This window comes from Anomaloglossus baeobatrachus, chromosome 4 (assembly GCF_048569485.1).
Source record: "Anomaloglossus baeobatrachus isolate aAnoBae1 chromosome 4, aAnoBae1.hap1, whole genome shotgun sequence".
Lineage (NCBI taxonomy): Eukaryota > Metazoa > Chordata > Amphibia > Anura > Aromobatidae > Anomaloglossus > Anomaloglossus baeobatrachus.
The window spans coordinates 281,839,889-281,854,658 of NC_134356.1; the positions used below are offsets into that span (position 1 = coordinate 281,839,889).

At 40.6% G+C, this 14,770-nt stretch overlaps 1 protein-coding gene across 2 annotated transcripts in view; it reads right to left on the bottom strand.

The window, feature by feature from the left end:
• The window catches only part of PTPRB (protein tyrosine phosphatase receptor type B), a 177,564-nt gene that overhangs the window by 66,899 nt on the left and 95,895 nt on the right, over window positions 1-14,770 (bottom strand). For both annotated transcript variants that reach the window (XM_075344888.1, XM_075344889.1), the window contains 2 exons: window positions 9,759-10,025; window positions 4,477-4,740 (listed from right to left, as the gene is read on the bottom strand). In XM_075344888.1, the coding sequence (XP_075201003.1) occupies window positions 4,477-4,740; window positions 9,759-10,025 (531 nt within the window). The remainder of the gene's footprint in view (window positions 1-4,476; window positions 4,741-9,758; window positions 10,026-14,770) is intronic.

Consider the following 14,770-nt stretch of genomic DNA (forward strand, 5'->3'; position numbering starts at 1 on the left):
GTATGTCTTTGCAGTGTGGGAGGAAACCGGAGAACCCGGAGGAAACGCATGCAAACACGGGGAGAACCTACAAACTCCTTTGCAGATGGTGTCCTTGGTGGGATTCAAACCCAGGACCTGCAAGACTGCAGTGCTAACCACTGAGCCACCATGCCGCCCATTCTATCTATCTATCTATCTATCTATCTATCTCTATATATCCATCTATCTATCTATCTATCCATCCATCCATCATCCATCTATCTATCTATCTATCTATCTATCTATCTATGCATCCATCTATCTATCTATCTATCTATTTATCTATCTATATATGCATCCATCTATCTATCTATCCATCCATCCATCCATCCATCCATCCACCCATCCATCCATCCATCCATCCATCCATCCATCCATCCATCCATCCATCCATCCATCTATCTATCTTTCTATATATGCATCAATCTATTTATCTATCTATCTATCTATCTATCTATCTATCTATCTAGCTAGCTATCTATCTATCTATCTATCTATCTATCTATCTATCTATCTCTACTTAGCAGAGGCAGAGGTAGATGAATGCATAGATATATTAATAAGTGGACAATTAGCACATTATATAACATGGTGTAGTAAACCTTAACCTGTCTCGTAAAGTGGAACTGTCAATTAAAGAAAACCTGCAGACACATGTATTTGTCTCCCTCTAGCTCCTACCTCCTCCTTCTCCTTACACTATCAATTAATAGAGATTGATCAATCAGTCCAGGAGGAAAAAGAAGCAAATTTCTCTGATAAGATATATTACAAAGTTGCTTCTTTTCATATATACTATTAATTTCCGAATTAAAGATTACAATTATATTTACTGTTTAATACAAGCCATTGCAAATGGTAAATTAAGGCTTGCTGCATCTTGATATCATAGTGCACAAAGGGTCAAAGTTGAAGTTTACTATATTTAAGAAATATCATATAGATGTACAGTGCCTTGAAAACATATTCATACCCCACAAACTTTTCCACATTTGTTCATGTTATACTCACAAATGCAAATGTATTTTATTGGGATTTTATCACTAAGTAGTATTTGTGAAGTGTAAAGGAAATAATACATGGATTTTTAAACATAAAAAAAACCCTGAAAATTTGACTGCAGCAAGTCTTTTGGGGTTTGCCCATTCTTCTTTGCAAAATAGCTCTAGTTCAGTGAGATTAGATGGAGAGCGACTGTGAACAGCAATTTTCAAGTCTTGCCACAGGTCCATGAGATTTAGGTTTAGACTTTGTCATTCAAACACATGAATATGCTATGATCCAATCCATTCCTTTGTAGTTTAGCAGTATGTTTAGGGCACTGGCAGACACAGCTGGAAAAAGTACCTTGTGCAAAAACAGTACATGAGCCCTTTGCATTCCAATAACTCATCAAAATGCACAATTTAACTGACTTTGAATGTAGAAATGGGCCACCTAACCTTCTGGGCCTTTGTACAGCTGCACAGATTGCACCAATGATATGTCTGCCCCTTTTTTAAGGTTTGTTGTCCTGCTGGACAGTCTGAAGTGTTTTTCAGCCTCTAACAGGTTTTCTTGTATTGCATTGTATTAGCTCAACAGCTTTCCTGACCCTGCTGTAGAACAATATTCTACAGTATGATGCTTCCACCACCATGTTTGATGGTGGGGATGATGTTTTCAGGTAATGTGCAGTGTTAGTTTTCTGCCACATATAGTAATTTGCATTTAGCCCAAAAAGTCCTTCTTTCATCTCATCTGACCAGATGAGATGAAATCTAACTTGTTTCCTACATGGCTTTTTGCAAACTGCAAATGGGACTTCTTATTACTTACTTTAAAAATGTCTTTCGTCTTGCCACTGTCCATAAAGGTTAGAGTTTTGGAGTATATGATTGACAGCTGTCCAGTAGATAGATTCTATCATCTGAGCTATGTATCTCTGCAGCTCCCCCAGAGTGACCTTTAGCCTTTTGGCTGCCTCTGCAATTAGCACTCTCCTTGCTTAGTATTAGGTCAGTTTAGGTGGACGGCCTTGTCTTGATAGGTTTGCAGTTGTTTCATACCCCTTCCATTTTCGGATGACGGATTGGACAGTGCTCTGTAAGATGTTCAGAGCTTGGGATATTTTTTTAAAACCTAACCCTGCTTTACTCTTATCCAGAACTTTATCCCTCACCTGTCTGGTGTGTTCCTAGGTTTTCATTATGCTGTTTGATCCGTATTGTTCTCAACTCTGAGGTCTTCAAAGAGCACCTGTTGTTATAGTGAGAAAAAATTACACAGAGGTGGACTCAATTTACTATTTAGGTGACAGGTGACTTCTGGAGGCAATTATTCACACAGGAATTTATTGAGGGGTATCAGACTACAGGGGGCTGAGTACAAATGCACGGCATAATTTTCAATTTTTTACATTTTCAAAATGTATAGAAAACCAATGTATCATTTCCTTTAGACTTCACAAATACTTGTTACTTGGTGTTAGTACAGTTAGGTCCAGAAATATTTGGACAGTGACACAAGTTTTGTTATGTTAGCTGTTTACAAAAACATGTTCAGAAATACAATTATATATATAATATGGGCTGAAAGTGCACACTCCCAGCTGCAATATGAGAGTTTTCACATCCAAATCGGAGAAAGGGTTTAGGAATCATAGCTCTGTAATACATAGCCTCCTCTTTTTTAAGGGACCAAAAGTAATTGGACAAGGGACTCTAAGGGCTTGCAATTAACTCTGAAGGCGTCTCCCTCGTTAACCTGTAATCAATGAAGTAGTTAAAAGGTCTGGGGTTGATTACAGGTGTGTGGTTTTGCATTTGGAAGCTGTTGCTGTGACCAGACAACATGCGGTCTAAGGAACTCTCAATTGAGGTGAAGCAGAACATCCTGAGGCTGAAAAAAAAGAAAAAAATCCATCAGAGAGATAGCAGACATGCTTGGAGTAGCAAAATCAAGCGTCGGGTACATTCTGAGAAAAAAGGAATTGACCGGTGAGCTTGGGAACTCAAAAAGGCCTGGGCGTCCACGGATGACAACAGTGGTGGATGATCGCCGCATACTTTCTTTGGTGAAGAAGAACCCGTTCACAACATCAACTGAAGTCCAGAACACTCTCAGTGAAGTAGGTGTATCTGTCTCTAAGTCAACAGTAAAGAGAAGACTCCATGAAAGTAAATACAAAGCATTCACATCTAGATGCAAACCATTCATCAATTCCAAAAATAGACAGGCCAGAGTTAAATTTGCTGAAAAACACCTCATGAAGCCAGCTCAGTTCTGGAAAAGTATTCTATGGACAGATGAGACCAAGATCAACCTGTACCAGAATGATGGGAAGAAAAAAGTTTGGAGAAGAAAGGGAACGGCACATGATCCAAGGCACACCACATCCTCTGTAAAACATGGTGGAGGCAACGTGATGGCATGGGCATGCATGGCTTTCAATGGCACTGGGTCACTTGTGTTTATTGATGACATAACAGCAGACAAGAGTAGCCGGATGAATTCTGAAGTGTACCGGGATATAGTTTCAGCCCAGATTCAGCCAAATGACGCAAAGTTGATCGGACGGCGCTTCATAGTACAGATGGACAATGACCCCAAGCATACAGCCAAAGCTACCCAGGAGTTCATGAGTGCAAAAAAGTGGAACATTCTGCAATGGCCAAGTCAATCATCAGATCTTAACCCAATTGAGCATGCATTTCACTTGCTCAAATCCAGACTTAAGACGGAAAGACCCACAAACAAGCAAGACCTGAAGGCTGCGGCTGTAAAGGCCTGGCAAAGAATTAAGAAGGAGGAAACCCAGCGTTTGGTGATGTCCATGGGTTCCAGACTTAAGGCAGTGATTGCCTCCAAAGGATTCGCAACAAAATATTGAAAATAAAAATATTTTGTTTGGGTTTGGTTTATTTGTCCAATTACTTTTGACCTCCTAAAATGTGGAGTGTTTGTAAAGAAATGTGTACAATTCCTACAATTTCTATCAGATATTTTTGTTCAAACCTTCAAATTAAACGTTACAATCTGCACTTGAATTCTGTTGTAGAGGTTTCATTTCAAATCCAATGTGGTGGCATGCAGAGCCCAACTCGTGAAAATTGTGTCACTGTCCAAATATTTCTGGACCTATCTGTATATGACATAAAAACCCAATAAAATACATTTACGTTTTTGAGTACAACATGAAAAAATGAGAAAAATTTCACAGGGTAGGAATACTTTTTCAGGGCACTGTAGATATGTATATAGATCTAGATAGCTAGATAATTGATGTGAGAGTTACACTGGACATGCATGATTACCATCTTCCCTGTCCATCTGTTGACCTGCGCCACCATATGTATTAAACCAGTGGTCAAACATCTCGATATTGGAAGATTCGGCCAAAATTAGTCTAGTGTGTATGAATGAGGCTTTTAGAGATTGATAAATACATGTAGAGAAAAAGCTAAATACATTTACCTGTCCACTCTTGGCTGAAGGAATAGTTTTCAAACTTTCCACTCCGAGTTGTCACAGTCACATTGTATAGTCGCCCGGGCATTAATGCACTGAAGGAACATTCGTGGATGGATTTGGAGAGTGTGAGTGGTGGAAGGGTATTACCATTATGGGATAAGGTTACTACATATGTATCTACATCTCCATAAGCCTGTAGCCAAGAAATACGCAGGTAGTCACTCTGTCCATTGTTACTGACTGTAATTCCACTTACACTGGAGGGCACTGAAATAGAAATTCATGAAACACATTCACAGTTTTTGCCTTGACTAAAAAATAATAATACAAAAAACCACAATGTTAGAAAGTGAGATGTGGCTTTATTTCTAAGACTGTTTTCCCATGAATCTAGTATCTCTCCCTCTTATCAATGACTTCATTAGCTGCAAATATATTCAATCTGTATAGAATATGGATACTTTACAAAAAGCTTAAATACTTATGTAATGATGTAGAATGTTCATCAATCCTATATCTATTACTATTATTAATAAACCCGATATCTTGGTTCAGACACAGAACGACATAATTATCTGCATGATATAAAAACTTTTATGACCATTTAGTATTACCGGTATATACACCTTGCAAGGCAGACCCTACATTTGCCCATTCCATACCTTGGGTGTAATTAGTATTTAGTATGAGTATTAACTCTACACTAGATTTACCATAGTATTATGGAAGAAAAAGAAATGTAAAGACATTTAATCATGTACCTATAGTGTAGAGTATTATACAGTATATGATATGATGGAAAAGTCAATCTCTTGTGCCCTCTGCTGGCTGTATATGGAACACCGCTCGTGGGTACGCGACACGTTATCACTTCTCCTCTAAGTATGATGCCTCCAGATGCATAGGGCATTGTTTCAAAGTATTTCACTATGTTCCTTAAGTACAGGACATAATCACTTAAGGAAGGAAGCCGCTTGATTAAGTTCACATAAGTATCAACCTTTCAAATTTTGCTGATCTTGGATAATTAAACATTCATTCTTTTCTGAACACTAATTTCCTGTACATACATAGCCTTTTTACTTAATCTGTATCCTTTCTCTTCCTCAAAGATATTCTGTGCAGTTTGTAATTTTTGGTCATTTTTCTAGGATGTCTTTTCTTAATCCGTGTTCTCACTAATTGGCATTTCCGCTTCGTGTGATCCCATTGCCTTTTGGCTTGCCAGTTTGCCACATTGTGGCTCCTAAACTTAGTTACGCTTAGTAGAATTTTGTAAAAGCTTTAAAAATTCTTAAAGGGTTTGTTAATTGCCCCCTGTGCTGCATAAATAATAAAAAAAATGTATACTTAGCTGTCAGACAGGTCCCCCTCTCAGCCCTGTGCCCTCCGTCAGCCTCATAACATATATGTTACATGACCAGTGCTGCCAATCAGTGGTATCTGTTCAGCTGCAGCCTTCACAATTGTACAAAAACAGAACAGTGTTTTTACCACTCGGACGTAATTGTGAAGGCTGCAGCCTTTCACCGGCCACTTATTGGCTGCACTCATTATGTAACATTTATGTCATAGATCCCCAACCTTTCTAACCTTGAGAGCCACATTCAGCTCTGAAAGCGAGTCGTGAGCCACATCCAGCCACCACCCAGTAGTGACAACCAGAGCCTCCATTACTGGTATAATGACAGCCAAATATTTTTCACAGAAATCAAACCAAGGCAGTATAGCAAGATCCAAAGATTCCTCCTTTACTCCCTCTTCTGTGCGGGTCTACTCAAAAAGTCACCATCTGGAGACATACTCTTCATAGACCTGGTGCTTATGCACCACGCTAGAAGATACTCGCAAGCCACACATCATGAGACTGCGAGGCACATGTGGCTCCCAAGCCACAGGTTGGGAAACCCTGATTTATGTCATGAGACTGGTGGAGGACACATGATAGAAGCAGAGTGGCATCTATCTTTTCTATTTATGCTTCACACTGGGGCAATAAATAAAGGCTTGTCCAGTGGTGAAGAACCCTAATAAATGTTAAGAGCTGTTGCAAACACTTAGCAGAATCTGAGAGGCTATGACATCCATATTTCATGCACAGTGACATAATAACCCACAGTAACGTTTCGTTACCACTATGATATGGCACATTAGAAAGGAGGACACATAATCACAGCAGGAGGTGACATCGGAACAATGGGACCAATACAGGTCAGGGTAATTGTCCTGTTCTTCTGTGTATTATTTGTTCTAATACTAAAACATATTATGATTATAATAAAAAAAGAGATTTAATTGACTCTAAAAGGCTAAAAATGATTAAAAGTCTTACAGGGGGCGTGATCACACCATTAAAGTTTTGTTCAAATAATTAGCAGGGTCGTAAAAAACGTGTTACGAAAAAAATGTGCATATTAACTTCCAAATATATGAGAAGAATAAAATGTAAAATGACCAGCAACCCCGTATCCTCCAGTGCTGTTATATTCCAGATTTGCAGCCGCCCTGGAGAGCCCAGAAATACAAAGTGTTCAGTGTTCACAGAAATGGCCAAAGGAAGGAAGGCTAAAACACGACCACCACTGAACAAGACAGAAGTTGAAACATCAAGACTCGGTCAGGAAATATCTGGACACATTTTTCAAAGGTTTTATGAACTAATGAGATGAGAGTGACTCTTGATGGACCAGATGGATGGACTTGTGGTTGGATCCATATTGGGCACAGGCCTCTACTTTGATTAAGACACTAGCAAGATAGATGTGAGGTACTGCTATGGGCTGATATTATTAAAGATAAGCGAATTGGACCTTTTCAGGTTGAAAATTGACTCTAAATCAACTCCCAAACCTATTGACAGTTTTTAGTAGACACTTCCCTCAAGCAGTGGTATTGTAAAAAGCCTTTATCAAGAAAATCATGATTTTTATACAGGACAATGCTCTATTAAATTCATGGAAGTACTCTACTGCTTTGCTATCCTATAAAGGCCTAAAAAGATGAAAGAATAATGACATGGTCCCTTCTTCACGTGACGTAAACCTTACTATTAACTTGTGGGCCCTTCTATAAAAAGAAGCTTTATGATGAAGGAAAACAGTTAATCTCTCTGAACAGTGTCTGTGTTTGGTGCTGACCAAAAAGTTGATCAACAGATTAAGAAACTGACAGACTCCATAGAAGGAAGAAATCTGAGTTTTATTGAAAAAAAGGATGGCTACAGGGTCAGACTGCGGTCTCTGGGGCCCACAGAAGCAGATGACTTTAAGGATCACTCTACAGCTATATGCAAATACCTGTAAGCCGTTATTCCCATTATAGTGGAGTGTCAACAGTAAAACACAGGCGTTCCTGCACATCTACTGTGCACACACAATAACTACGATATACAATTACGGTAGTTTGCATTAAATAGGTTCTTTGGTGAAATACAAATTATCACCGTTCCACAGGTTTAATTGATTTAATCCAACCATTGGAAACAGCACCAATCAGAAAAATAAGAAACTTTTACCCATGACAGGGCACTTTTATCCCCATGATAAAATGCAGCAGCAGCAGGTCAGATGTGTGACCACATGCTCCATTTATCCTCTTTGTTGTTGCCAGAAAAAGGCAAGTACAGCACTCGCAGCCACTGAGGGAATGAATAGATCAGTGGTCGAATCGGACATGAGCTCCATTCTATTGCGCATAAAAGTTCTCCATGCAGTTGGACCTCCACTAATCAATAATTATCACTTATCTTGTGGAGAGGTGATTACTTGTTTTCACTGGAGAACTCCTGTAAATGCATCTCTGCCACCAAGTAATAGTCACAGGACAGGGAAGGGTTAAACTTCCAAGGATTTAATCTCTAATGAAAATAAAGAATCTTTATCTAATATGAGAGAGAACAAATGACTTCTATACACAATCCAATTCAATATATCAAGACAAATATTACCACATACAAGGGACAAATACCGTCACACCATGACCAGACCACATATTACCCCCAGATGGAGATTGAGCAATACCATATGCAAGGGACAAATACCACCATATCATAACCAGACCAAATATTACCACCATATGGTGACCAAATAATTTAACATATAATGGACAATTACCACCACACTGTGACCAGACCACATAATACCACCTCATAGTAACTGAATAATGCCACAAAAAAGGTAACAAATATTTCCATACCATAACCAGACCACATATTACCACAACATGGTGACCAAATAGTACAATACTGATCATAAATAAAAACCCCAATACTAATAACACTAATATTTCCACCATTATACCCAGGTGCTATGTATATAGTGAATAGTATACATCATTTTGCTGGCTCCTCTCACTGATGCAGTTATTAAAATGGCAGCCGGCCTTTCAGAGGCCAGTGGCTCATTTCAGCACGTGACGTATGGCAATGCCATCACTGCCAAGAGCCACACACTGATGTCAGCTGCCGTCTTATAGGCCTACAGCCACTTTTTACTACTGACGACCAGTTATTGGTGGAACCCTGTACGTTCTGCTCGTGGGCCACTGGAGCATTGTCTGATGTCCTACTGATGTTGCACTCAGGTCATTACTATATTTTTAGGTGTTACTTGGGGATTTATTACATTATAATGGGATATATGAAGCATTATTATTTTATTAAGTGGTACTTATGGCCTAAGTACGTTATAAGAGGAGCTTAGGCCATTATTACTTTATACAACGATACTCAAAGCATCATTACTAGGGATGACCGAATACCTCAAATATTCGGCTTCGCAAATATTTTCCGAATAGGTCGCCGCTCTTCGACTAATCGCGAATATTCGATGCGCAATGTAAGTCTAGAAGAAACCCGAATAACAACTATTTGGAACTATTCGGGCTTCCCATTGACTTACATTGCGCATCGAATATTCGCATATCGGCGACCTATTCGGAAAATATTCGCGAAGCCGAATATTTGCGATCATCCCTAATGCTTTATACGGGGCATTTGGAGCTTTATTACATTACAAGGGGGTACTTAGGGAATTTTAACTTTTAAAATTATACACAGGGGTTTTCTTCAATTTCTTTGCATAGAATATGGCTCATGACCATCTTTCAGGGCTGAATGTCGCTCTGAAGGTAAGAAAGTTTGAGACACCTGGTCTAAGGGAATTAGATATACTAAGAAAATTTGACTTGACGAAATTACAGATATTATTTATTCACAACTTCACTTTTGGACTATAAGAAAACTGTTACACTATGTACAATGCATGGACCTGCAGGTTTCATCTTACCTGTCCTGCCTTCAGCCAAAGATTGTCTAGAAGCAATGCCTCCGCTGAGAGTTGTTACCACCACTGAGTAGAGTCCTCCTGGCTTTAAAGAGTGAAACTGATATTTATTGGTGTCACTAGAAACACTCTCATTCTTTATAACAATATTTTCATGTATTAACAGAACTTGGAAAGAGTCCACATCTCCGCGACCGGTGGTCCACTCTGCATAGAGACTGGTTGATTTTCCTTGATTGACTAAATTTAAATTAGTGACCTGGAATGGAACTGTATTGGAGACATATGAGAGCTATATTAGAATAGAAAGTTATAACATAAGTACATTATATTCTTAAATACACTAAATAAAGACTATTTAACAGCTATTCAAAATATAGCTTTTCAAAAGACATTTCCTTAGGCTTATGTTAACCTTAATACCTAACGTTTGGATTAATTTTCATTCTAAACAGAAACAATCTGAAAATACAGCACGACAATAACATTTTACATGATCACCTTGCAAAATCATCCTGTGATATAGTAGAAAAAGTGGTCAAAAAATAAGCTGTGTCTAAAAAGAGAACTCTCTGATCCATTGGTGTTATTCTTGTCTACCATCCCAGCACAACAAACCTTAGAACATTGTTCTGTCTGGCTTCAATATGTTGTTAATTTGGCAAGCCCTATGTTATCCTATGATTTTTTTACAGAATTTGATCTTTTTCTCCTTTAGTCTTATCTTTTTATCCTCCTCCTTTATGTATTTATTTTTCTTACTTATATATAGCGTCCTAAATCATCACATAGCCTTCTATTTGACCATCATTTGTGATATCTGTGTTTGGACGTCATTTTCTCTTTCTTCTTGGAAAATCATCTTTGTTACCAGGCATTTAAGATTTATTCTGTAGATCTAAATCAGCTCACAAGCATTTCACAACCGATCATCTCTACAACACTCTACAACACCCTCAGACAGAATGTGCATATCATTTCCTGTCATACCCTTGAGTGTAATCCAGCTCACCTGCTTACTTCTTGCATTTAAAAAAAAATAGAAACACAACATGACTTTTTTTATTACTTTGTGAACGTTAATCCCATAAAGAAAATATAGCACCCATAAACCTTTTCTATTGAATTGGTGTACAAATCCGCTATGTGGTCAATATACAGACATATGCATCAGCAGCACACTGTGATTAGTGAATACATAAATTCCAATATTACTATAAATTTTAAAAATGTAAGGCATATCACCAATGGCGGCAGACCACATGGTCGCTATAGGGCACCCCCCATGCTATATTGTACATTCATTTGTATTGGCATCACGGATAACGATACAGTTGATCGCAATGATGAAAGAGGGAGAGCTCAGCTCCTCCATCATTCTCCCACTGTATTTGAGATCTGACAGCTCAGGACGGTGGGAGCGATGACGTTACTCCATAATGCCTACTGTGCCGACAATGAAAGCTGCAGTGGGGAAAAGAAGAGTAGAGAGCGTATATATATATATATATATATATATATATATATATATGTATATATATATATATATATATATATTATTTCTTTATCTTTTAATTTTTAAATGAATAAGGGCCCCATGATAGTATATACATACCAATATGGAGCATATTATCATATATGGAGAACATTACACTGTGTGCAGAATTATTAGGCAAATGAATATTTTGATCACTTTTTATACATGTTGTCCTACTCCAAGCTGTATAGGCTTAAGAGCCAGCTACCAATTACAGAAGTTGTCCAGTTAACAAAACTGATTTTTTTTCTCATAAATCTTGCTAATATGTGCCTCTCCACACATCTATTATGTTTTTTCAGCAATATTACCTTTTATCGTGCTCTAGCAGCACATCCTCATTGCTGGCTCCAGTTCTGATGAGGTTAATCTCTCTTCTGAATTCCTGGGTTCAGTTACTACAACTCCCATAATTCTTTGCGGCTCTAGGGCTGTATCTAACACACCCACTCAGCTCTCCACTCCACCCAAAGACTCCTCCCTGCCTCTTCCCAGTGTGGATGCATTGAGTGCAATCACAGCAGAGACAGCAAAAGCTCCCAGCTCTGCACAGCCAGGGGAAGAAAGCGTCTATCTTCTGCTTGTTCTCATATAGTTCAGTCTGTGTGTGTACAGAAATTGATTATTAGCCGGCGCAACATGTGAAAAAAATAATTGGAGGAAAAAAATTGAAGGGGCCATGAGATTGCTTTTTTTCCCTCTTGCCTAGTCTGTGTGTCGTCCGTATCATCCATGTGGCATGCATTTTGCAGGATACTTTCACATCAGCGTTTTTTTGCCTAAACCGCAAACCGCATATGACTGGATCCTGTGGATTAAATGTGCAACGCATGCAACCGTTATATTACTGGATCCTTCTGCAGCGGGACACAGAATTTATCGGCCAGTACTGGAGTCAGCTGACTCCTGATCTCACAGCCCGCACACGCTGCAATGGATGCAGGTTAACAGTGGTCACTGCCTGCTGCCAATCACATTGCACCGTGTGCAGGCTGTGTGGTCAGGAGTTCAGCTGAGTTCAGATCAGCCGAGTGTCATGCCTGTGTCCCTGTGACTGAGGTCCGACTGTGCGAGCGGACCTCAGCTGCGGGGGGGGGCGGTCCAGCACTCAGGAGGGGCGGGCCAGCGCTGCGGAGGGGCAGGCGGGCTGGCTCTGAGGAGGGGAGGGAGGGATTTATCTCCCTATCTCCTCCGTTGCCAGCTATTGCGATTCTCGTTCTGCACTCGCGGAACACCGATGTACCGCGAGTGCAGTACGATTTTTCTCTCACACCATACACTTGAATGGGTGCGAGAGAAAGAGTCTTGCATTACAATTGCAGCATGCTGCGATTGTTTTCTCAGTCCGATTTGGGCTCAGAAAATAATTGCTCATGTGCGCTAATACACAGGCTAATATTGGTCCGAATGGAGTGCGATGTTTTATCGCACTCCACTCGCACCGTTTTTCTCGCCGTCTGGCTTAGGCCTTACTTGTTCTGTGTCCCGCTGCATCCATCGCAGCATGTGTGGGCTGGAGTTCAGCTCAGTTCAGATCAGCTGACTCCAGTGCTGGACTGAACTCAGGTGACCTCACAGCCCGCACATGCTGCGATGAATGCAGGGGGACACAGAACAAGTAATCGTCCGACACTGGAGTCATCTGATTACTTGTTCTGCTGGCGCTGTGGTCAAGAGTAGGGATGAATGAGCAGTAAAATGCTCTGGTGCTCGATGGGAGAAGCCCATGTCGATTTTATTTTTAAAAAAATTCATTAAAAATAAAACAAAAACAAACACATAACCCTAACCCTAGGGTTAGGGGTAAAAAAAAAGTGTGGGCTCCCGCTGCATTTTCTATTGCTAAGGGTAACCCAAGCAGCTACTGGCTGCTAACCCCCGCTGCTTGGTGTTACCTTCACTGGCAATGGAAAATCCAGGACAGCCTTTTTTTTTTTTTTAAAGGTTTTTGCCTAAAAACTTAAAAAAAAAATGACGTGGGCTTCACCATATTTTTTGTACGCTAGCCAGGTACAGCAGGCAGGTACGGGCTGCCCCCAACCCCCAGCTGCCTATTTGTACCCGGCTGGGAACCAAAAATATAGGGAAGCCGCCTTTTTTTTTAAATTATTTCATGAAATAATTTACAAAAAAAAATGACGTGGCCTTCGCTCATTTTTTTGTGTCCAGCCAGTAGGCAGCTGGGGATTGGAATCCGCAGCGCAGGGTGGCCAAAGCTTTCTGCCCCCCCTACTGCGAATTGCAGTCCACAGCAGCCCCAGAAAATGGCGCTTTCATAGAAGCGCCATCTTCTAGCGCTGTATCCAACTCCTCCAGTGTCCCTGGTGCCAGGTAATAAGGGGTCAATAAAAGTTATGTTTTACCAGCTGGTATAAAGCCCTAGATTCTTAATGTCAGGCCAAGTTTGACCCGGCCATTAAGAATTTCCAATAAAGGGTTAAAAAAAAAAAGACATCACACAGAGAAAAATACTTTATTAGAAATAAATACATAGACACATTAGGGTCTCCATGTTTATTTCTCCCTCTCACCCTCAACGATCAAGAGATTTATGTACTGACCATGCCAGGAGAGAGCGAGGGAAAAGAGAGAGAGAGCACGGGAAAAGAGAGAAAGCGAGGGAAAAGAGAGAGAGAGGGAAAAGAGAGGGAAAAGAGAGAGTGAAAAGAGCAAGGGAAAAGAGCGAGGAAAAAGAGAGAGAGAGGCAAAAGAAAGAGAGAGAAGGAAAAGAGAGAGAGGGAAAAAAGAGAGAGGGAAAAGAGAGAGAGGGAAAAGAGAGAGAGAGGGGGGAAAAGAGGGAAAGAGGGAAAAGAGAGAGGGAAAAGAGATAGAGAGGAAAAAGAGAGGAAAAAAGAGAGAGAGGGAAAAGAGAGAGAGGGAAAAGAGGGGGGGAGAAGAGGGGGAGAGAGGAGGGAGAGAGGGGGGGAGAAGAGAGTGGGGGGAGAGAAGAGAGTGGGGGAAGAGTAGAGAGGGGGGGAGAAGAGAGGAGGGAGAGAAGAGAGAAGGGGGAGAGAGGTGCTCTGTCACCAACTTGCTCCACTTGCTCCTCTCTGTGATTTGTTGTGCAGGTGACAGAGTGGAGACAGTTGGTCCCATGCAGCAGGACAGGTGACAGAGCAGCTCTGCTCTGACACATGCAGTATTGCATGTCACCAGCTTGTCAGTGTCTTGCTGCGTCGTGTAGTGCTGGTGGGAGGAGCACATGATCACACCGCTGGACACCGCCCATTCTCCTGACATCAGAGCAGAGCAGCGGGTGGAGAGTGAGATCACATACTTACATGACAGGGGGGGTTTCAACTGAAGAAACCCCCCTTGTACTCCACACTGGCGCTCCGTGCCTCAAACATCTGCCGGATGCTCAGCCCTCTTCACTCCCTCCGGATCATCCCCTCGATGCTTGGCTGTGACGTGCGGTAGTCACCGCCCACAGCACAGTCAATCAATGTGAGTGGCGCCAGCATCCTCTGATGTAACC